General features: G+C 40.2%; 1 protein-coding gene across 1 annotated transcript in view; it reads left to right on the top strand.

The window, feature by feature from the left end:
• The window catches only part of MCC (MCC regulator of WNT signaling pathway), a 373,218-nt gene that overhangs the window by 45,952 nt on the left and 302,677 nt on the right, over window positions 1–24,589 (top strand). The window contains exons 2-3 of the mRNA XM_063454100.1: window positions 9,600–9,838; window positions 10,154–10,362. Coding sequence (XP_063310170.1) covers window positions 9,600–9,838; window positions 10,154–10,362 — 448 coding nt within the window. The remainder of the gene's footprint in view (window positions 1–9,599; window positions 9,839–10,153; window positions 10,363–24,589) is intronic.

Below are 24,589 nucleotides of genomic sequence, written 5' to 3'. Positions count from 1 at the left end.
ATCCTGATGACTTCATACAACAGGCAGATCATATAAAGAAAAAGTTGGTTAAAAAGGGTTATAATAAAAATTCAATAGACAAGGAAATTAGAATCATGTCAGGAAAAGGAAGGGAGGAATTATTACAAAATAATATAAAATTTAAGCAGGATGGAGAGAAATTCCGTACAGCCTTCATAACTCAATACAATACCGATCATTTTAAAATCAAAAAAAGTTTGGAAAAATTTTGGCCAATCCTGCTAGAAGACCCCCTCTTGGGAGAGATATTGCCGAAAAAACCAACATTAATATTTAGAAAAAATAAAAATTTGAAAAATCTTTTGGCTCCAAGTTATGCCATAAAACAAAGAAAAGATTTTAAAAAAAAAGGAAACAAATGGGTTTAAAGGATGTAAAAAATGTAAAGCATGCTCCACTGCTAATTTGGGAACCAATACACACTTTAAAAGCAATATCACAGGAGAAAATTTCCCGATAAAAAATAACATTGGCTGCCTCACGGACTATGTGGTATATTTACTACAGTGTCCGTGCGGTAAGCAATACATAGGCCGCACAAAAAGGGCTTTTAAAATCAGAGCAATGGAACACATTAATAACATCAAAAAAGATTTAAAATCCCATTCAGTACCGACCCACTGCAATTCCTGCCCCTTGTTCAATTTAAAGAAACTAAGATGTACAGCTATAGAAAAAATTTCCCCGCATTGGAGGGGAGGCAATAGAGATCAAAAACTGGCTCAGAGGGAGACATACTGGATCCACAAATTACAGACACTTAATCCTAAGGGATTGAATGTCGATGTGGACTTAGTGTGCTTCCTGAATTAACAGTTATGAGGTATCCACCTGGTCGGAAAGGTATTTCTATAGAAATTAGAGAATAGACATCAAATAGGCAAGAAGAATGAAAAATAATAATTATAAAAAAATAAAAAAATAAATAATAAAAAAATGAAAAAAGGTTTTGAAGAAGGTATGCAAGACATACACGCAAATAACATACACATATGTATATATATATTTTTTGTTCCATTTTAACGTTTAGGATTTCTAATAGACAATAATACAACAATTGATTAAAATAAGTATTTAAAGGAGAGAGGCATAATGCATACACAAAAGTAAATTAATATTTGGAAACATTTGTTCAGAAATAAAGACACTAACAATAATAATTGTATATCAATAATAATAAAAATAAAAATATTGAGAAAAATTATTATTTGAATAGGAGATAAGAGGGTAATTGAAAGATAGATTATGGTTGTTAACTGTGTTCATTAAAGATATTCATCAGTATGCAATGTCCTGACTATATATAACAAAATATATATATATATATATATATATATGTATATAGTGAAAATATGGTAAAATAGGGATATATTTAGTGAAAACCCTTTCAAAATGGGTGACTAACAACTAACATCAAGATCCAATATTAAAAATATAATTAGAGTTTTATAGAGGTTTATAGAAGGACAAGTGCAAACTGATGAATGAAATGAAGAAAAATGGTTGAAAAATATGCTGAAAATATTTAGTATTTGAAGGAAAAAGAATGCAAATCAACATGTTGTCTCCTTCCATTTATTTTTTCTTCTAAATTGACGTTAACATCATGCATATCCATGACATTACCTCTGGCGACCACCAGAGGGCAACGATTCAAATTTGAGCCACTGAATCCAATGGAACGCACAGCCATTTTAACGAAGTCATAATGGAACGCACGGAAGTGCGCCGAACCGGAAGTGAAGACGGACAGGAGATTTTGACCGCGAAAAAAGATTGAAGTATATGGAAACAGCTGAGACACCCTTCATACTACAGATAGGAAGCCCAATAGGAAGAGGATTCTGCACCAACGCCCACCACACCACCAATGAACTCCCAGCTTGAACATATTTAAGGGTTTGAGAGGGGAGGGGGAAATAGGCTTATTTGTACACTTGATGTTTTGACAGTGTATGTAAATTGTATGTTTTAACTGAAATTTGATACTTGGTCCCTGAGGAAGTTTCCCAAGGGAGACGAAACGCGTAGGACCAGTAGTATCATTTTATGATTTGATTTTTATACTTTTAAAGCCAATAAATTTCCTTTTTTTACCAACCATTGGGAGTGTGTGGACTTCCTAAATTTGGAGTTGGCGTGGCAACCAGACAAAAGAAGGAACCCCCCAAACTACAGGGGAGGCAACCTGAGGGCTTGAAAAAATCCATCAATTTGTGAGTGCAACCTTGAAAGATAAAATGAATATTTTAATCTAACTGTATTACACTATGTTGTGTTGTATGCTTATGTTCTAGTGATACAAGCTGAATCCCTGGTCGATTTGTAGTTTGCAATAGCTTTATATATCTGCTGATTTTTTTGCTGATTTTGTTTTGGGGACTTTCAGGTAAATGCAAACACAGATGCATCATAAAAGGTCTCCTGAGGATAGGCTTTGTAATTATTATTATTTATCTAGCACCAACAAAATCCACAGCACTTTTATAATTATAGAAAGGGATTATTTAGAGGTGAAGAAGGCCCTGCTCAAACAAGTTTACAATGTCTGAGGAATACTTGTACTGTTACAATCCAATTCTTTTCATATGACTATAACTTGCATCTGCAACATGAATATAGATGCTTTATGAAATTATGAAGTTTGGTTGAGACTGCATTAATCTCTGTTCTTTTGTTTTAGAGTGGAGGGGTATGATGAGCAGTCTGTGTGTGGGTATAAAGCATTGTGTGTGTTCGTTTGTATTTAGTAGCATGTGTATGTTTTCAGCAGTCAGATGGGAGAATGGTGAAAGAAATAGAACCGGAATATCAATCTGTTGTAAATGGTATGTACACACACTGTTATATACTATATACACACAATGACATACAGACATTGTAGACACACACTCAAAGTATACAGACAATGATACACGTTTAGACAACAGTAAGATCACACTGTTATACACATTATGACAACGACAAACTACTATACACAATCATACAGAAAGTACATACACATAATGCTTCAAATCCACATTGCTATACACACAGGCTATCTAATATGTGACTAATATATTGGCTGAACTTTGCCTTGTATCGTATGTTATATGCATTACAAAAAACTTGAATACAAATTTAAAAAGTGAAAGGGAAAAAAGAAATCTTCCTTGCAATGGATATTCTTTTAATGCAATTTTGGTAGCATGCATATTCAGAGTGTCTCTGTGGTCTCCTGTGTTTAATATAGTTTTATTTTATTGTGTAATATTGATGACTTCTTGTTACTGTCAGCATTGTAATTGTATTTTGTGGGGTTTTTTGTTTTTTTTAATGTATCCATGAGTTGATTGGTTAGTGCTAAAGAATTGACCATGTATCAAATAATGTCTGTATTCCCCTTTATAAATTATCTAGCTCATGTCCATGTGGTTCTGTATCAGTTCTCTAGTGGCAAGGGAGCTATTTATTTGACCCAAAAACCCTACATTTCTCAGCCAAGACTGTGCCGAGATGTCAAGGCAGTGAAATTGATATCTGTCTCCTTTTGGGTCTCTTCCAGTGGGTAGAGGTGTGAGTGCCTACCTATGTCATATAATACCAAACTCTACATGCTCTGGGTGGCTTTTAAGGGTTTTGTGCACTAAATTGGGTGATAAGGTTGACCTGGAAATAGCCTGACTAACTTTTCTAGGTCCATTGTTTTTGCATAGAATTTGCATTTTCAATACCTCCAAATTACAGGAGGTATGTACAGGAAGCACTCCTCTTCAAACCCCACCCAGACATTCTGTAGCTGTCCAATCACAGACTTTCCAGTGCAGCTCAATGAGAAGTTTTTGCAAGGCAGGTGCACTGAGCAATTGCTGCCTCTTGAGTTTAGCTCCACTGAGTAAACCCAAAACAGGAGGTAACACGACTGGTTGTCTGACAGCTGGGTGGGTGGTAACAAGCTTAATTTACAAGAGTGCCAATTTCTACTAAATCTGCACATTTTTGTAAAATAAAAATATAAACCTCAATGTTCACACTTAACGCATCAAACTGACATTCTTTAGGGGTCTGGAGTGTCCATTTAGGTAAGTTTATTGTTTTGTATTCCACTCTCCTTCCGCCCCCCTCCCCCCCATTCCATGGATTTTTTTTTACCTGTGGATTGCTTTGTCTGCTCAGAAAGTAGTGTTCCGATGAAAGTAATGTATGAAACTACAAGCGGTAGCAGCGTTAAGACTTGGATAATTCCTTTCATTGAAATGAGCAGCATTTAATATTCAGTTGACAGTTCATCAGGTCGGATGGAAGTGAATACTCCGTTAACTGGGCGTTGCTCATTTCTCACTAAAGTGAACGGGTTCTAAAGACAGGTCATTTGTCAGGTCTGATGCACCAGACTGTCATCTCTTTAACTACTCGCCACATTTCTGTTTTTAATGGAAAAAAATGTTCTAGTCTGACCTTGTTTTAGGGGAATCCTGCTTTCTTTCATTTGGGCGTTGTATCTCTAGAAATAATTTTAAAATAGATTGATAATGTATTATTTAATTTGCCTCCTGACTATTTTAATACAAAGTATAAAAAAAAAGTCGTAAATATTGTTTTTGTTACAAAACATGTCTGTGTCACAAATCATTTGCTATTCTTAAATTTCAGTGAATGTAAATGGGAACTTGTTCATACATATTTTTTTTTACTTTTACTTGCATTTACATTGCATGTATGTTTATAGACATTGACATTGCTTTTGCATTTGTGAAATGATCCAATCATGGGTGGGAAGATTTGCAAAGTGTACAAAAAATAATATTTTTCAATAGAAAAGGACCTTTAAGTAGTCCTAAAAGTACTATAGTAAGAATAATAAAAAAAAAAAATCACTTGCCAAATAATTATTTAATAATTATTATTTTTTATTATTTTTTTGTAGATGCAAAAGAAAATTAGAACTACAACTTTTCAGGGGAAAGGGAGTGTTTACAATATTGCATAGGAACACCTCTAGTGGTAGTCACTCAGATGTCCACTAGAGGTGCTTCCTGGGTCAGTGCTGCAAAGCGTGTAGTACTGACATTCCGCGTCTCCACGGTCTACATGGAGATGCTCAATGTTCCTCATAGAGATGTATTGATTCAGCGCATCTCTATGAAGAGGTGTTGATTGGAGCAGCATGCTTTGGGAAATTGACTGGCTGAGGTAATCCATTTTGATGATTCCAAAGGGGTGCAGCATGGTCAGGGCCAATTACGACTTGCGTGGAGCTGGAAAAAGGAGGGGGGAGGAGCACGGGTGTGGAGTTGGGGAGACTTAAATGTTGTTTTCACACCTATTGTGTCAGGAATACACATTTGTATTTCTGAAACTATAGCGTTCCTCTAAGATTAGTGTGTAGAAAAGAAATCCACATTTTAGCCTCCATGTGGTTGTGAATGAGTAAACCAAATTCCTGGGGGGGAAAAATCCTGTGTGTTCAATTGTTTTGGATCTTGGCAATAAAGATCAAGCAGACCTGCATCATGAAAGTCCTTTAATTACCAGTGAATTGTGGTTGGCCTTATTTGAGTCACTGGCTGCACACACTGCAATTTAGTATATGCTATCTGATGTTTATAGGGTTTTGTGACACTAAAGGACTTGATGGCGGCAGCTCAAAACAAGATGAGTATGCAGTAATAAACATTTGTTACTTGAGTAAATCAGACAGTTATGAACAGATCCTAGGTATTTGAGGTCAACAAGCCATTAATTTGTCATGCATGACTGGAATTTGCTTAAAATTGTTTTATTTTTCCAAGATCTTTTACGGCACGAACGTTTAAGATGTTTTGATAGACTTTAAAGAATATTTTGAAACTTTTTATAAAATTTTCTAAAGATGTACTCTTTTGAACACCTCAAATATATGGTTATAATATTGGCTAATTATATATAAAATGGGCAGACTCATTGAAGGAACATTATAGCATTAGGAATACGAATGTGTATTCCTAACACTATGGTACCCTACTCACCATTTGGGTGACTGGGCCCCTGCTGACAGGGTTTAAAATGTAAGTTTTATTTACCTTTTCTCCCTCGCAGTGCTGGTCTCTGACATTCAACTCTGCCTCTTTGTTTGAAATCTTAGAGATTGATGATCTCAGCCAATTCAATGCTTTGTCTTCAGGAAAGCATTGGGAGGCTATAGCGCATGTGCGGCAAAACGCTGCTATTAGCAGATGGTCTCCCTGAGACCATCTAAATGAATTAGTGGCATTTTATGCCACTATTTTGGTGGAAGCATCTATAGTGGCTATCATTTTAATCCAGCTACAGGGTTAAAATGAGGGGGAGGGGAAGGCGGATGGCCTGGGTGCCTGTAGACTCCTTTTAATCATGCACATATCTTTATATTTAGCAGAATATGTTGTAGGGCACTTATACCTTTACTTTAAGTGACAATCAAAGCACCTTAAACTCTACCGCTCCTTACGGTAAAAATAAGTTGTGAGTGTGGTGTCCCTGCTTTGTATCAAACGGTTTTGGAGAGGTTTGATGAAAACTGGGACTATGGAATGGCATCACCTGCTTCTTTGCCAGATCAGGATTATGTCCTTCCTTTTTTTTTGCCTACATTGGTTCAGGCATGATGGCCTGATCAGGCAAAGTTTAAAGAGTTAATGTAGAAGTTCACCTCTTTATTAACTCAGACCCCCGGCAAGGTCTGTGCATTAAGTCAGTAGGCACTGAAAAGTCCAGTTTTTTTGTCAAAGCACTCCAATAAAAATGATTGTAGAGTATATATTATTGTCATGGCTGCATGGAATTGCAAGGCTACTTTTCTGTGTCATTGGATTCGTCTTTGTTGAGGACAACTCCCATTGTACTGACCTGTGTTGTGAAACACTGCTGCTATATAAATGACATGCACGTAAACTATAAGACGAGTCAGTCGTACTTCATAATATGACTGCTTGCGAGGAAAGACACATTATGGCACATTAACGCCTTGGTAAATCCACCTAGTGCATTTTTCTGCAAGGCCCATGCTCCTTAGCTCTTAATTCGAAACCGTCCTGGATTTAACAGGACAGACCAGAATGTTGGGTTTTACACAAATGTACCCAGAAGGAGAACACCACAGACAAGTTCCCAATAAATGTGTCACAAGCACATCATAACACACGTGCAGTTTGTGTAAACTAAAGTCAGGGAATTCACAGCCTAGAGCATCACTGGTACATCCCTGAACCAACATTCGTAGCTCCAAAAACTGGGACGTATGCTAGCTTAGGTACACCTTATAAATTTCCTTGGCAAGTTTAAGATGGTATTTGACTCTTATGCCTGTATCTTGACTTGGATGTCTGCGGTTCCAGCTCAAAGAAGACAGAATCTCTAGTCCTGATAGAGCTCCAATTTGGGGAGCAACAACTTAGCAGGAGAAGGATGCCGCAGAGAACATCACTTTTTGGTAGTCTTCTGTGTTGCAACAAAAAAAATAAAGATCCCCCCCCCCCCCCATTTCATCAATGAGATTACCATTTGCAGAGATGTAGTTGTGAACTAAATTCCCAGGGGTGAGCAATTCATGTCTTAGTCACGTGTTATTAGATAAACCTCTCTTTCTGCCTCGTTAGACTGTGTGATTTAATGTCAAAACACATTTTTATTTTATTTTTACGAATAAATGATGGACACAGTGTTATTTTATATTTTTTACTTTACAGATGTTTGTTTCATTGTATCTGGGATTTACTAGCCTGAAGAGGTTCCCAGCAGAGTAGCAGTGTTTGAAATACCCTAATTTAATTGTTTTGAGGTAGTCATCACTCAAGCGTTAATGTGGCTGTGGAAGCCTAATCCCTGGGTTCTGCGCTATCTGCCAGATGTACTTGAAGGCGGCTGTTGGAGATAAAAGATGTAACTAGTTGTCATACACTTGCTAAAATAGCTGCTTACAAGTACCTCACAAAGTGCTTCCTGATCTAAAGGTCAGCTTGGAGACTGCATTATCTACTTTATTGGTTTTCCCTTCTTCTATTAGGTTTGTGGAAAAATTTGAAAAAACAAACAAACTGAATTTTATTTCTGAGCATGTTGGTTTTTTTTTTTTGTAAACTATAAAGGGACATTCTATACATATGTCTCATAGAAAGTTTTATTACGGTATGCTGAACAATTGCATTCTCTGATTCTGAGTGACAAATAGCATCTGTTTTAGCAGCTTTTTATGTTTATTTTTTTTTTGTGGGTTTAAACGTGATGCAAAGTTGCATCACCACTGCATCAGTGTTAACTGCTTATATCTAATGTAGAAAATAGATAAACATCATTTTAAAGACAAATACAAAAAGAGAAGTCCTGCGCTCACTCCCATCACTACTGGGCCGGCAGCAAGAACCACAGTACACACCAGCCCCAATATATAGCAAAAAGCAAAGAAAATAAAAAGTTACATGCGCTCTCTCCTTAATCCCTATGTATATTTAGACATATGGAGGTCATTTAGTTGCTCCAATGGCCATTGGAGGGAATGCCCGCCTGCCAACGTCTTTTGTATTTACTTTGTATCACACAGCCTGGTTACAATGCTGCCGCCCATCCCATGTGTTCCCTATTAAGGGTTAATAAGTATATAGGGGTGTATATAAAAAATACCCCTCTCTGTCTCAGTGGAGATATCTTTGCCAGAAGCTCAAGGAAGCAGGCTGAAGGGTCAGTGTTGGGACCTGCTTAGGGGGGTCTGCCTTGACGTTGGCAGGCGGGCATTCCCTCCAATGGCCATTGGAGCAACTAAATGACCTCCATTTGTCTAAATATACATAGGGATTAAGGAGAGAGCGCAGGTAACTTTTTCTTTTCTTTGCTTTTTGCTATAATTTTAAAGACCACTATAGGTATCCAGATCACTTCATCCCACTGAAGTAATCTGGGTGCAGTGGGCATGTCCTTTTAGTGTCCCTTAGTTTAGAGGAGGTGGCAACTAGCACTCCTAAGGTGTGATGTTGTTTGCGTACTTATCTTGGGCCCTCCAGGCACCATAACCACTACAGCAGGTAGTTGTGGCTATGTTGCTTTGCGTGTTCCTTTTTATGCTGTTTCCGTCCCACAACTAGAGAAAACTGTGAACCACAGAGGAGTTTTTTTTGTTTGTTTGTTTGTTTTTTAATCAGGCTAACATATATTCAGAACCAGAGTATGCATTTGCACTATTACTGCTTACCATATCCCAGTGGTGAGGTATTATAAGGACAGTAGTTAATCAGATGTTATAATAGGGCATACAGTACATATGGATAATTTAATATACAAGATATCTGCCAGTAAATTTAGCATATTATAGGTCTGCAGGCTTTAGCCTTTGTAGCAGCGGTGAGAGTTGTATGTTATGAAGCATGAAAGAAAAAAAACAGCCTAGATTTAGAATAGTATATACTGTTCTTGGAGTGTGTCACATTAGTTATTGTAGAGTAGCTTCGATTTATATTGCAGACGATAGAATTCATGACTGTTTGTGTAATTCACTTTGTCTGATTCCAGAATGATGGATAGCAAGTTTATCAACAGGCTTCTGTCTTCTGGACACAGTAACAATGTTTAATGCAATCTTTTTTTTCTAGGAATGATTTATTGATGGTTTGTCGCCAGCTTAACATGGAAGAGTCTGTGGCTGAAATAATGCATCAGCTTGGAGCTGATGAGACTGGGAAGATCTCATTTCAAGAATTTACCAGGTGTCGTATGCAGCTTGTGCGTGAAATTCGAAAAGAAGAGGTGGATCTGTCTGATGACTCTGGCAAAAACAAGAAGCTTGCAGACAGAATGCCATCTTGGCCTATTGGAAGTGAAAACAGCCTAGGTGGGTGTTAATTGTATTGCTTTAATTAAAATGAAACATTCAGTTTCTTCTTACCCCACCCATTCATAATTTATTTCTGCACATTAAATATATACAGTACGTGTAATATACCTTTAAAGTAATTAAGCACTGCTATGGGTCATCATTGGCTTTGAAAGCACTGTTAATAAAGTACTGTTAATGCATAGATTGCTATTGAATGCATAGATTGCTATGGAATTGCTATGGAATGGTGTCTCTTGAATCTATGCGCTGGCTTCACATTGTTTAAAAGGATTACCTTTGGTTTTATTCTTCTTTGTTGTTGTGTCACAGGTGCCTTATCTGGAGCTCGAGAAAGCTGGGAATATGACTCTGGAGCTCGAGACTTGCATAGTCCTGACCCACAGAGCCATTCAATCATGCAGAAGTTTTTAGAGTTTGGAGGGAAAGCTACAGCTCAAGCAGCACTGCAAAGACTTCTTTCTCAAACCTCTTACGTTTCTAACAATGTTGGGGGAAGCTACTTAGAACTCGCCAACACCGTAAGTATTCTTGTTTATGTTCATATCTTTTACACTATAAGTCAATAAATGTGTCACTAAGGAACAAATCAATAACCTGCTCCTATGCCAACCTGTCAGTATTTTCATTGATGTCGATTATTGGTTGGTACCTGTATGGGGACCGTATTTCACCATTTTTATCGTCGTTGCTTTTTGCCTCCTCACAACACAATAAATGTGTCAGATTTTGTTTACCAGTTTTCTGAGCTGGTTATTACAGGACTTTGATTGAAACCCCAAATATACAGACCATTTACCATGAAATGAAATGTGGAGTTTTGCCTCGCATTATGTACACCTACACTTACCGTAGAAGCTGTACATAACATTGGTTCCTAAGGTCTACTTTTAAGTGTAAGAAGCTGGACATGAACTTTTGAGATTTGTGTAATAAAAACATGGGTTTATTTCTCTTTGTTTTTTTGTTTTTTTTTGCTACAAAAAAACAATACAGCCCAGTATGTAATTAACAACAATGGTGACCTTAACCCCTTAAGGACACATGACGTGTGACATGTCATGATTCCCTTTTATTCCAAAAGTTTGGTCCTTAAGGGGTTAAACCCAGTCTAAAATGAATATGGAAAACTTTTTATTTCTGTGTTTTCCTATTTTGGCATGAATTTAATGTGTTAATACAAGATATAATTGAAAACTGTGTGCTACTCTTTTTATTGTTTTACACTGTCATTTACATATAATTTAACCCTTTAGGGATAAATGCTGTTTTTAGTCTTTACAGCCATATGGCCTAAATAACTTATGCCATTATGGATTGTCCTGGTTATGTGGAATCAGCAGATCTAGGCAGATTTGGGGGTAGGACTGTAAAATAACATTTTGTTATAGTGATGTATGCCATAACACTTTACGGACCAATCTCAGCCTATGCTTTCATAAACATATGGTAGGTTAAATTAATGTGACCGTGTACGCAGCAAAGCTACTACATACCTTGTGCCTGCGCACATTGAAAACAATATAAATAAAATAAAAACTTTAGTACACAAATGGAAGATATTCCTCTTGCAGCTTTAAAAAAAGGATAATTTTCAGCAACATAACTCCACAGCACATTATATTGGTTATGGTGCCTGGAGATCCCTGGTGCTGTCAAACAATTTAATCCCGCTCTGTCGCCCCCTCCAAATGAGTTTTTTTATTTTTTTTAGTAAATATAACTTTTTAATAAAAAACCCTACGTGATCACTCCGAGTGATTTGCTCTGATTGTAATTGTTATAGTATACATGTGGGAAGTTCGGGTGTTTAAGTTTCGGGGCGTTATAGCCTCTTAAATGCGTTTCCTCGAGAAATGCTATGTCTGTTTTATTTTTCACTAAGTCAGTTAAAACCATTTTTCTCTTCTCAGGCGTATTTAGCCCTCTGACATTTAGGGAACATATACGCAGTGTTCCCATGTTCAGATGTAAATCGAAGCTTAGCGTATATTTAAGTTTGGGGTCGTACTTGGGGAATTCGGTGTATTAATATCACGTGGAGTGTACACAGATATCGGGATTGCCTATTAGGTGTGAGTATGTAAGCGTGAAATAGCCGGGATACGGCCGTACAAAACAGAATATTATGAACAGATAAAACTATAAAAGCAATAACTATTTACACATCCATTTCAAAGAAGTATCGAGTGCGATGTACTACGAGGGGAAGTTCTGTAGAGAATCAGAGCCCTCTCGTGTAAGTACAGAGGTCTAACGCTTTGTGCTGACTGTGGAAATAATGAGGAAACAGTATGTTAGACCTCTATAAAGGAGACGGTACTGTGGCCTGAGTGTGTCCAGCGGTAATAGCTGGCTCAGGGAATGTTTGACTCTATGTCACAGAAGCTATTCAGTTAGTCGGTACCGCTCACGGCCCTAGTGGGCCTTAATTTGTGTCCTGTGGGAGCGTGGACACTTTTTACTATCGGTAATGCACTCTAAGTAAATTTGCGTTCTCTATAACGCCTCAATTCCTAAGTAGCTTCCCTGGAGGCGGAATATTGACGCTTCACGTTATCAACTGGTCTTAAAGTGTGTGAGATTTAAATTACGTTGTATTTGGGCTTTGTTGTATCATGGTGTGCTTAGGGTGTTATACCTTGCACTGTTTAAATTGAAATAACCTGGTGTAGTAATGTGAGATCTCTTATTAAAAAAACTGACATCGTAACGCTCTCACATTCTGTCTACACACAAAATTGTACATTAGTTGCTGTATATAATTACCCCTTCCAATATCTGCGGATTGAGTGGGTGAACAAGTATAATTCTGCTTTAGACAAATCGTATGTCCATTATAGTTTAGAGTCCAGTGCCCTCATCTGCGTCTGGTTTTGTCAGTTTATTTTACTGGGGGGTCATTGGATGTTTTCTTAATCTTAGAAAGGGTGATGCTGGTGGGGTCTTCCACGACATTCTTTTCCGTGTGTCTGTAGCTTGGCTGGTCGGTTTCTGATGTTGAGGCCTTGTCTTTTCGGGTTCTGACATATCATACCAGTCATGTATTTCCATAGTAGGTAAGCCAAGGCGCTGAGTGAAAGCCTCCACGTCCGGTGCTGATGTTAAAGTGGCTTGAATTCCTTGGTGAGAGGCCGTTGGAGAGAAAGGGTAGCCCCATCTATATCTCTATGTGTTTTTATTCCATGTATTTCATCTGATGCCACACTTCCCCATATATACCTCAAGGGGTAAGCATTAACATTTATGTATGGTTCTCTTTTCACCTAGCGCTCCACTCTCCTGTATATCCCCTATTTTTCAGGGATATACAATTGTATAAAGTCAATTACACTCTTACTACATTACACTTACTACATTTAGCATTTGCATAAAATATGGGTTTTCCAATTGTAACCTCACGATATAAGCATAATTGTCTTATCATAGAGAAAATAAAACAAGCATAGCATAATGAATAAAAGGTACTCTGATCAAAGAGAGATAATTTGATTGTCATTGCTTTTTACCTCAAAGAGTAAAATTTACACAGGTAATGAGCAGATATACATGAAAGTTCAGTTGTATAAAATGCAGCATTTTGTGGCTGTACAGAACAACTAAACCCTAGTTTAATGGAAAGCAAGGTACTCATGTATTTGCTTCAAATGCATTTTAACATACCTCGACTGTTCATGAAAACAAAAAATAACAGCATAGAATAGCATTATGTAATGAAAAGCACCGTAAGGTTCAGCCCATGTGTTCACATGCAGATATCAAAATTGGACAAATCTGCAAAAACGTCTTATCACCTTAAACCTCAGATATCTGAAAATACAGTTTCAATCTTGCAAATGTAGATTGCTGGACTTTGTTAGAGCAGCACTGTTAAATTAACATTTCATAAAGATAGAAAAGTTTTGGAATTTCACAGAATTTGACTGTGAGGGACCGGTTCAGTGAAGTAGGACTCACCTTTGCCTGCCCTCAACCCCATCAAGAAAATTTGGCATGAACTGGAACGGAGATTGCAAGCCAGGCCTTCCCGTCCAAATCCAGTGCCTGACCTCTCTACTGGATGACTGGACATAACTTACGACAGAAACACTCCAAAATTCTGTGGAAAGCCTCCCATAAGAGTGGAAGCTGTTATAGCTGCAAAGGGGGGCCAACTACACATTAATGTGTATCTAGAATGCAATGTCACAAAATACCGGTTTGTGTAATGGTCAGATGTGTATTTGAGTTTACTGAAACCCATCACTTTAAATGTACAACTTCATTCAATTCTTCCAAATTCTATTCACAATTAAAAATACCACCATACTATTGAAAACCGCTGAACAATAATTACCACATAACGACAAAAGGCCATTTTTGTTTGTTTGGCACTTAAGGCCACTTTAGTGGTCTAACAATTTTTACATTTTCTTAAGTGCTTGTTAAACCATAATTTTCATCTTAATTTTTGAGGACAGATAGGACTTTCACTGCAATGCAGCATACACTAAACACCGAATTTTAGTGAATTAAAGCTGAATGGCAAAATTGAGGTTTAGGCTCGATCCCACCGGTCATGAATAGCAATTGCCACGCTTAGCAAATCAGATGCTTCTGATAAAGAAACATTGAATGTACCACTACCAACTATTATGCCCATGGATATTAAGCCAATCCCAATGTTACATTAACATTCAGACCGTGATAATTGTTTTTTAATTTTCAAGTAAATCTTTGTATCAATAAAGTATTTGAAAATTAAATTAAATTAAATAGAAGCCCCCTAAGCCACCTTAATAATGTATTATTACAATATGTACAATATTTATTTGCCTGTGATCCACACAGAATATATTTAATATGCTGTTTCTGCATGAAAGTTTGCTTGTCTTTGATACTATCCAAGCATTATTTCTGTGACAAATTCATTTTGAAGTTCATTTTCGCAAATGGAAAAGTATTTCATACTTTTTATGAGATTTGTAAATTAAAAAAAATATGTATTTTTTTAAGGTCTTTCAAGTTATCTTGCATTTAATGCCATAGCAGTGTGGCTGCCTTGTGGGTGAGAGCTGTGTGTACTGCTGTTTATGCATTGCCCCTCTGGCTTTGAAATAGTTAAGCTTAGTCATTGCTTTCAGAATTTAGATTGACAAACCTGGAGGGTATTTTCACTCTACCCTGACTGACACCTGGGAAGCAATAATTTATCTTGCTTAGAAAGTGAATGATGACACATGAAAGGGCTCTGATGTTATGTAAAGGCTGAACATGTCAGCTGTTTATTCCCTGTATCTCACAGTGAGCATTTGTAATTTTTGCCTGTGATTGAAGAGCTTTTTTTAAATATTTGTTTCTGTAACTAATGTATTAACAGTTAAGTTTTATTTTTTTTTTAAACAAAAAAACAACTTTATAGACCCACTGCTTGACATGTCTGCCTTCCTTCACTATTGGTAAGTAAGAAGTTAGATGAGTGTGCACCAATGACGTAAAGGGGCATAGCTATCAAAGTGTTCTGAAAAGTGACGGTTTTCTTTACATTAAATGTCTCCAGATTAGACCGCAATTTCCATTTCAGAAGATCACAAATTTAGAGTGGCTGTGAAATGAAAAATGAAACGGAACACTTTTCTGTTTGAAAAAGTGGACGAAAGATTGATAAATCTTATGCTTCACTGAAATTTAGTTTTTTACAAAATGACGGTTATGGTAGAAAGGAAGAAATCGATGAAAAAAAACATTTCATAAATTGCACCAGAAATTACTGTTGGTTTGATAAATCTCACTCATCCCATGTTACGCTCACCTGACTGGCATGTATTAAACAAGAGCACTTAAACGAGGTCAGAAATGCCATGCCAAGGCCTTGCATACTGTGTTGGTACTTCTCAGAACCTAACGTGAATTGTTTAATGTTGCATATTAAAATGTATTAATACTCGTTGAAGAGTAGTGCCATTCTTCTTGACAGTGCGAACAACGCCATATAGGTGTATAATTGTAATGACATCCATGATTGGCCCCCTTTTTTTTTTTTTAATTCTTTATTTTTGGTGCATTTTGCGTATAACGTAGCATGATATACATAGTTGCCACTGCTTTGTGGTCAGAGAGTAACAGTTATACATCAGGTATGGCATTCAATATGTTTGCACATTTTGTGAGATGGTGGACTGTGTGGTTATAACGAGGTGACCTAGTTGTTTGTATAGTACCGCCATGTCCTGTGTGGTTCTATTTGGAGTTCGGATGAGCTAGTCTATAGTCGCTAGGTATAGTAATGTTGTGTATGTCATGGAGGTGTTGCTCCAATATGTTACAGCGGTGTAAGCTACGTGTCCGAGGAGCAAGTAATAAGTCGTGCTGCTTGACTATGATAGTGTGGGGATGTTGGTTACCATGCGGGGCTTGTCTAGTGCTACAGTGGTCTAATGCCACATGGTGTCCCTCCGACATCCTTCTAGTGTCTACCCCTTCTCCCTGGGGGGGGGGGGGGTGTTGCTGTGTGAGCAATCTGTGGATTCGTTTTATGCCTGACGTGTATATCAAAGGCCTAGGGCCTTAAAGATTTTGTCGCCTCTCTCGTGTGTTTGCGTGAGTATGGTGAACCAGCAAGTGAGTTGTTTCGCTATTAGTTTGCCACAAAAAGTAAAAATAATAAGAAATAAATCATACATATCAACTTTAACAAATAACGGCTTTGGAGGGGCCATTAGTTCCAGCAACAGCTGAATGGTGTCCCTTCTTTCCCTCTTGGGGGATTTATGACTGTGAGTGTCCCATTCAAGTGGTGGGGTTCGTGTTCCGTCCCAGTTCCTGCGTAGATGTTTCAGATCGGGAGTCTAGTGTTCCGAGTGTGTGGGTTCCGTTGGTGGAAAGGCCCAACGTTGTTAGCAGTGCAGGAGCATCCGTCGGGGCTGTGGCCTTGTAGGATTGCCCGTCCTTCGTGACCCACAGGGTGTTTGGGGTAGCCCATCTATAGGTTACGTTTGCCGCCTGTAATGTCCTCGTGAGAGGTTGCATGCTCTTACGCCACTGCAGGGTGGCCCTGCTTAAATCTTGAAAAAAGGATATGTGGCCGTTTTCAAAATTGTACGGGGCTTTTCCCTGTAACACTGCTGTTAGCCCTAGTTTATCGGCTACCGTTTGGCATCTGAGGATTATGTCCCTGGGTGCTGCAGTTGGGGCCCTGGGGGATTTGGCTATTTTATATACCCCATCAAACGTAAAGTACTTAGCTCGCTTTGCAGGCATGAGAGTTTCCACCAGCCTCCTCACATATTGCGGCAGTTCCTCCAAGGGGATGGTTTCTGGGACTCCCCTTATCTTTATGTTCTTCCTCCTGCCTCTGTCATCTAGGGTGCTCACTTGTCTGTTGGTGTCAAGTTGGACCTTTTGCAACTGGTGTACCTTGTCGCTCAGTGTCTGGAAGTCCTGTTTCAGGGCTGCAACATCTGTTTCAGTGGCTTGGGTGCGTGCTGTAACAGCTTGTACCTCTGTGGTCAGTGTTGCCAGATCAGCTTCCCACATTTTCTTGAGGTTTGATTGGAGGCTTAAGAGCATCTCCTGTATATCCTGTTTTGTGGCAGTGGTCAAGTGTCCAGGTATGCTGGCTGTGTCCTAGGTGGCCTGGTGTGGCCTCTGGGGTGAGTACTCACTTTCAGACTGTTGTGGTGTGGGGTCTCTCGTGGGAGAGGGTTCCTGTGAGTCTCTTGATGGTGTTGAGGCTGACCACATCTGGCCTATGACGCGCTGTGTTTTTGCTGTGGTCGCGGGCGTTTTTTGGGATTTTCTCCCCATTTCTCCGTTTTCCTGGTATAGTGGTAGCAGGTCTGACAGGTCCGGGTCTCCCCAGAGAAAGTGTTCCCCAGCCGTTGCGTGCGTCCGGCCGGCCGCGCGGTAGGCCCCAAAGCCTCGTTTGCGGTTTTTCTTGCCCGGCGTCGAAAAGAAAGGCATCGGCCGCTTCCGGACGGTGCCCTGAATGCAGCACCGGTGTCTAGAGGTTTGTGGCTCGCGGGATGCTGGCGATATTCCGCGTTATCGGCCGGTGCACACAGGAGCTGTAGGAAATGGCGACCGCTCCTGTGCGCTGCTTGGCTCCGCCCCCCTGATTGGCCCCTTTTTGACAGTCATGAAGGGGAGGGTCATTATCACATAAAGCCAGGTTGAATAGCGTTGTCACAACTATGGTGTCAGGAATACATTTTTGTATTCCTGACACTATAGTGTTCCTTTAAGCAAATTAAAGGAACATTCTGGTCACCATAACAACTTAATCTAAATGAAAATGCTATGATGCCAGGAAGCCCTTGGATGCTCTCCTTACTTTAAGGGGTTAAACCGCTCTTCATTGGTTTAACCCCAACTGCTTCCTCCAGCTCCAGATCTCCAGGTCGTTCAGTGGTATTCAGCTTCTGAAACGGAGTGTCAGGAAGTGCAGATTGACTTCAGGCATGGGTGTCGCTGATTGACTTGAGTGGCCAGCTGACGCTCTAAGCCAATCGCTAGTTCCTGGTTTATAAAAATGTTTTACTTTTTGGGGGGGAGCTACTGATTGGCTTAGAGTGCCAGCTTACCTGAGCGGTCAGCCAGTCAGCAACACATCTCTACACAGCGGCACTCAGTGCTTCCTGACACTCAGTAAAAAAAATGAACACATTTTTTAACTGGGGAGATGAGAAGGTCCAAAGTTTCCCTGCCAGGCCCAGTGTCCAGAGTGAAGTGGAGGGATCGCTTCACTTGTCCCTTCTGCTCCAATCTCCTTTTCTTCTCCTTCATTTAACACAGTCTTCTTTTTCTTCTGACATGGTCTTCTCTCCTCCTTGGCTCCTTATGCTTTTTTACCTTTCTGCTACTTTCTGCTTCTTTTGGGCCCTTCTGCTCCTTTCTGTTTCTGATCCCTTCCTTCTACTTGCAGACCCTTCCTTCTACTTGCTGCCCCTTTCTTCTACTTGCTGCCCCTTCCTGCTTCTTGCTGCCCCTTCCTGCTCCTTGAAGACCCTTCCTTCTCTTTGCTTCCCCTTCCTGCTCCTTGCTGCCCCTTTCTGTAGGCTGCCCACCATGCCTCACTTACCTGATCTGTAGTCTGCCCCCCATGCCTCGCTTACCTGATCTGTAGTCTGCCCCCCATGCTTCGCTTACCTGATCTGTAGTCTGCCCCTCATCCCTTGCTTACCTGATCTGTAGTCTGCCCCCCCATCCCTCGCTTACCTAATCTGTAGTCTGCCCCCCAATCCCTCGCTTACCTGATCTGTAGTCTGCCCCCCATCCCTCGCTTACCTAATCTGTAGTCTGCCCCCCAATCCCTCGCTTACCTGATCTGTAGTCTGCCCCCCATCCCTCGCTTACCTAATCTGTAGTCTGCCCCCCAATCCCTCGCTTACCTGATCTGTAGTCTGCCCCCCATCCCTCGCTTACCTAATCTGTAGTCTGCCCCCCAATCCCTCGCTTACCTGATCTGTAGTCTGCCCCCCATCCCTCGCTTACCTGATCTGTAGTCTGCCCCCCATCCCTCGCTTACCTGATCTGTAGTCTGCCCCCCCATCCCTCGCTTACCTGATCTGTAGTCTGCCCCCCCATCCCTCGCTTACCTGATCTGTAGTCTGCCCCCCCATCCCTCCCTTACCTGATCTGTAGTCTGTCCCCCCATCCCTCGCTTACCTGATCTGTAGTCTGCCCCCCCATCCCTCGCTTACCTGATCTGTAGTCTGCCCCCCCATCCCTCGCTTACCTGATCTGTAGTCTGCCCCCCCATCCCTTGCTTACCTGATCTGTAGTCTGCCCCCCCATCCCTCGCTTACCTAATCTGTAGTCTGCCCCCCAATCCCTCGCTTACCTGATCTGTAGTCTGCCCCCCATCCCTCGCTTACCTAATCTGTAGTCTGCCCCCCAATCCCTCGCTTACCTGATCTGTAGTCTGCCCCCCATCCCTCGCTTACCTAATCTGTAGTCTGCCCCCCAATCCCTCGCTTACCTGATCTGTAGTCTGCCCCCCATCCCTCGCTTACCTAATCTGTAGTCTGCCCCCCAATCCCTCGCTTACCTGATCTGTAGTCTGCCCCCCATCCCTCGCTTACCTGATCTGTAGTCTGCCCCCCATCCCTCGCTTACCTGATCTGTAGTCTGCCCCCCCATCCCTCGCTTACCTGATCTGTAGTCTGCCCCCCCATCCCTCGCTTACCTGATCTGTAGTCTGCCCCCCCATCCCTCGCTTACCTGATCTGTAGTCTGTCCCCCCATCCCTCGCTTACCTGATCTGTAGTCTGTCCCCCCATCCCTCGCTTACCTGATCTGTAGTCTGCCCCCCCATCCCTCGCTTACCTGATCTGTAGTCTGCCCCCCCATCCCTCGCTTACCTGATCTGTAGTCTGCCCCCCCATCCCTCGCTTACCTGATCTGTAGTCTGCCCCCCCATCCCTCGCTTACCTGATCTGTAGTCTGCCCCCCCATCCCTCGCTTACCTGATCTGTAGTCTGCCCCCCCATCCCTCGCTTACCTGATCTGTAGTCTGCCCCCCCATCCCTCGCTTACCTGATCTGTAGTCTGTCCCCCCATCCCTCGCTTACCTGATCTGTAGTCTGCCCCCCCATCCCTCGCTTACCTGATCTGTAGTCTGCCCCCCCATCCCTCGCTTACCTGATCTGTAGTCTGCCCCCCCATCCCTCGCTTACCTGATCTGTAGTCTGCCCCCCCATCCCTTGCTTACCTGATCTGTAGGCTGACCCCATCTTTCACTTACCTGATCTGTAGTCAGTCTCTGCAGTCTGGTAGTTGCTGGCTGCACTCTGTGCTGCTCCCCTATGGATTCAGTCAGGAAAGAGAAGCAAGGATAAGATGTAGCTTCCTATCCCTGCCTTTCTCCATACACCGGTATTGCACTGTACTCTCAATTTCATTAGAGAAATACCAGCACATGCTGAAAAAGTCTGTCATTCTCCCCCCCCCTCCCACCTCCCCCTGTGGACACCCATGCTAACACACTGCGAAAATTGTTCAAGAATGATTTGAGAAACAGGAGAAAGAGTTCTTGTTGCCTTGGCCTCCAAATCCCCTACATCTCAATCTGATTGAGCATCTGTGGGATGTGCTGGAACAACAAATTCCATCCATGGAGGCCCCACCTCGCAACTTGCAGGACTTAAAGGATCCGCAGCTAATGTCTTGGTGCCAGATAGCACAGGACATGTTCAGAGATCTTGTGGAGTCCATGCCTAGACTTATCAGAGCGGGTTTGGCAGCACGAGGGAGGCCTACACAATATTAGACAGGTGGTTTTCATGTTGTAACTGGTTAGTGTATATTAGCTGACTTTTCACTAATACAGTACTTACAGTATATTTATATATGTTTACTTTGTGTCTTAAGTGTCAACAATATTGTAAGATCAATTTGTGCCACTTTATCTTCTTCTTTAGAAGAAAACTAAAATGCTTGTACAGTTACATTTGGAGTCCCTGGAATGAATTAGTACTCTCTAAGACAGTGCCACAGTCTAGAGCACTAATTTTACCAGACATGTTCTCTGTGATAGCTGATGCGATTGTTGTTGAATGCAGGTTTAGATATAACACATTGCTTATTAGTTTGGGAAATGTGATTATTTTATAATTCAGGAAACCTCTATGGTGATATTTTGCCACCTAACGTAGAACTTTAGTTAACTGTATGCATCCAAAATCTATTTGGGCAGATTTAACAGTCATGCTAATTATATTCACAAGTAAGAACTAGACATACTTCAATGTGGATAGAAGGACACTCTCCTTTTTGTTTGCTTGTTCTTTCTTTAATACGCCTTATGTAGGACATGAATCATTCAAAGTATTTTACCCATAAGTCCAATTAACTGCTCATAGTTCAGTTATCTCAAAGGCTGATCTCAATTATGTATTAAGTGCCTGGGGTTAGTGGGATTCATATGCAACTTGCGTTTTGTTTGAGTATCTATGTGCATGTGTAATATTCTGTAATATTCTCAGCACGGCTTATCTAGACGTTCTTCCAAATATTTGTTCTTTGAATATGCTGTTGCTCAGGCTAATCAGATTGCATGTGCTGTGGACATACCATAGATAATTTTGTACGTGCTGTCACTTCAAGCACATGACTTCCCAAAAAGAAAATTTGAGATGGACAAGTGGTCTCTTGATGTAGCTACTTCAGTGCCCTCTCAATGACAAAATGAATTTACAGGCACATCCCACTTTTAAGTACACAATGGGACCAGAACATGTATGTAAAACGAAAATGTACTTAAAATTAAGCAATACCTTTTTTTACTTCCCAATGCATATACTGCATTGCTATAGTCATTTACAGGCATAACTGATATAAATTAATTGATAACTAAAACAAAAACAATATTAAAAGAAAATTTCTAATTCAGAACAATATCTGAAAGGTTGTAAAGAAGCACAACAGCATTTTCTCCCCTAAAACGGCTTAATTAAGACCTTAAACCAAAAGGTGGTCTACAAAGTATCTGATATTGGTACTAAATACCCAGCTTGCCACAAGTTTTTTTTCATTTAGTTTTTTTTTTTCATTTTGTTTCAATGATCAATCTTAAGTTCCTCAGTGAACCATTAGCACTGTACAGTAATACTGTAATGTGTTAGGGCTGCTCTTACATATTATTATTGATCTGGAGGTGGTAACGTCTATCTGGAGTTCACCAATTGAACTTTCTAAATAGAATTCCCAATGATACTTTTCTTAGGGTCACGTTGAAAGCTTTTGCATTCAAAAATATTGTCAATTTATGTGTCCCTCAGGAATATCCAAAATGCATGCAGAAGTGAATGTACACTGTTTGTATAAATCAAAAAGCCTTATACTGTACATTGTTTTATTCCACATATCTCTCATTCGACAGCTTAGGAAAGTTTGTAATGGGTTGTGACAAGTTGAGAATGACTACGGGAAGTACTGTACAGTATACTTACCTTTATTCAGGTTTTTGGACGGACGGCAACTCTGGCGGGCAACTCCGATCTCGCTGGCAACTGGCGGGAACTCCGTGCATCTGCTCCGCCTCTTCGGTCATACTGTGTCTGTGCAGCGCGGGAATGTCCGTTCTCGCGAGTTTACACAAAGTGAGGGTCCACAAAGCGGGGTATGCCTGTACTGATAAAACAAAGCACATGGAGAGGTGCACAAACAATGTCTGATGAACTTGTGCAGCCCAATTTAATGTAGAGCAGCTCAGTAAAGTACAGATATTTCAAGCTGCTGCTCCTTTTCAGTGACCTTAACATCAGTTGTCTCTTATACCTTGTTTGTGTAGTAAATTGATCCCAAACACTTCTCCAACACCTCTTCTTTCTTAATGTTTGAGACATAATTCTGCTGTGAGTGGCCCAGATAAAACCAATCTAAAGGAATCAGTGACATAAATAGTTGGTCTTACGTCTCTCGTAACATTCAGAGCTGTCAAAATACAGATACATTCAGAAACTAGTAATTGTAAGTCTAGAGCAGTGGTTTCCAATCCAGTCCTCAAGGCACTCCTACCAGTCTGGGATTTATGACTTAAAGGAACACTATAGTCACCTAAATGACTTTAGCTAAATAAAGCAGTTTTAGTGTATAGATCATTCCCCTGCAATTTCACTGCTCAATTCACTGTCATTTAGGAGTTAAATCACTTTGTTTCTGTTTATGCAGCCCTAGCCACACCTTCCCTGGCTATGATTGACAGAGCCTGCATGAAAAAAAAACTGGTTTCACTTTCAAACAGATGTAATTTACCTTAAATAATTGTATCTCAATCTCAAATTGAACTTTAATCACATACAGGAGGCTCTTGCAGGGTCTAGCAAGCTATTAACATAGCAGGGGATAAGAAAATCTTAATTAAACAGAACTTGCAATAAAGAAAGCCTAAATAGGGCTCTCTATACAGGAAGTGTTTATGGAAGGCTGTGCAAGTCACATGCAGGGAGGTGTGACTAGGGTTCATAAACAAAGGGATTTAACTCCTAAATGGCAGAGGACTTGGGACAAAGGTCTATTGGGAGAGCCTGTGGAAACCATGTGCAGAGCTAAAGCAGGCGTTTTTGAGCTACAGACCTCAATTACCTCAAATTACCAAGTGTCTGGCTGTCATCATGCAGATTGGGATTCGGATGAGGGCATACAGTGTCCCTGGATGATATCAAATGTAGTGAGGTGTCTCCGTTTACTTGAATTTTTATATTTTTCTCTAGAGTAGATTCCTATATTTTATTTGATTATACACTGTTATTTTACGTGAAGACTGTGGGCTTTAATAAAACGGCCATATGACCCATGGCAGAAAAGCAAAATGTAGCCCTTTAGTAGTTCTAATAATGGTTGGAATATTGAAAACTTGTGCATATAGAGAGTTCAGTACAGACACAACTTTATAAAAAAAAAAAAAATAAATAAAGCATTTGCACTTTTTCCCCCAGACTATTTTACTCTACACCTGCTTGTTATTAAAGTGATTTGAGAAGTATGAGAATTATAGCTTTATTTAGCATAACATGATGTCCTGCACTGCTCTTGTTAGCATGAAACAACCTGCGGTAACTAAAAGTTTTTATAGCTAGTAAAGCTCACTACGGATCTGCAAATCATAAAAATCTCTCCTTTAATTACCAGGCTGATTAATATTGCATTGGGTGGCACAGAGCACCTTGTGTGTGCCTGACCAGTGTTTGGATTGCTGTTAAGGGTAAAATTTATTTCTTACTGCAATGCAGCTGATTTTGGAATCTAGCCCAATACCATGTTAGACAC

This window comes from Pelobates fuscus, chromosome 5 (assembly GCF_036172605.1).
Source record: "Pelobates fuscus isolate aPelFus1 chromosome 5, aPelFus1.pri, whole genome shotgun sequence".
NCBI lineage: Eukaryota > Metazoa > Chordata > Amphibia > Anura > Pelobatidae > Pelobates > Pelobates fuscus.
This window is presented reverse-complemented; position numbering and strand designations above follow the sequence as displayed.